At 66.3% G+C, this 694-nt stretch overlaps 1 protein-coding gene across 1 annotated transcript in view; it reads left to right on the top strand.

The window, feature by feature from the left end:
- The window catches only part of NEURL4 (neuralized E3 ubiquitin protein ligase 4), a 12,660-nt gene extending 12,153 nt beyond the window's left edge, over positions 1–507 (top strand). Inside the window, exon 31 of the mRNA XM_010847334.1 lies at positions 6–507. Within this exon, the coding sequence (XP_010845636.1) occupies positions 6–19 (14 nt within the window). The 3' untranslated portion in view covers positions 20–507. The remainder of the gene's footprint in view (positions 1–5) is intronic.
- The last annotated feature ends 187 nt before the right edge of the window (positions 508–694 follow it).

The raw sequence follows: 694 nt of genomic DNA on the forward strand, positions 1-694 counted from the left end.
GCTGGTACGGGTGGAGTGAGGGGCGAGGCCGCACCACTACAAGCACAGTTGGGCCTCGGCCCGTGGACTCGGAATGATGACTGCCTCCAGGTCATTCCAGCGCCCCGCGACATGCATGGTGCTCAGCCTGGCAGATGCACAGGAGCGTGTGGGCAGGCTCTCAGACTAGCTGGGAAGCGGAGCTTGGCTCCGTGCCCCGTCTGGAAGGGGACGTCCCTCCCTCCGAGGTGAGGGCGCAGCGGGGAGCCTGGCCGCAGACCCCGGGAAACCCTCTCCATGCACTGATCTGGGGAGCATGACTCCCCGCGACTCCTCCCCCATACACTTAATTTATTTCCGTTTCTGTTCCCTGGTTACTGTGAATCCCAGAGGCGTCTCCCCGTGCCCCAACGAAGCTGCTGTTCCGGCCCGGGCGGGAGTGGGGAAGGCGGGGGCCGGGGCTCGGGCCTCTGTACAGTTGTTACTGACTCTGATTTCTAAGGAGCCAATAAACGCAGTCGAAGAGCAGCCGCCTCGGCCCCTCTTTCGCGTGCCTCTCGCCCGCAGGAGGAGCCCCGGCCCCGCCAACTTCAGGGGCTCCGCCCGCTGGGCAGGCCGGGTTGGGGAGTCTCGTGGGGCATATAGGGGGGGTTTGGACGCCACGGGCACCCGTCACCGGCACTTCCGTCTGCGCCGCTCCGCCCAACCAGCGAGC

This window comes from Bison bison, unplaced genomic scaffold, assembly GCF_000754665.1.
Source record: "Bison bison bison isolate TAMUID 2011002044 unplaced genomic scaffold, Bison_UMD1.0 scf7180017864249, whole genome shotgun sequence".
NCBI lineage: Eukaryota > Metazoa > Chordata > Mammalia > Artiodactyla > Bovidae > Bison > Bison bison.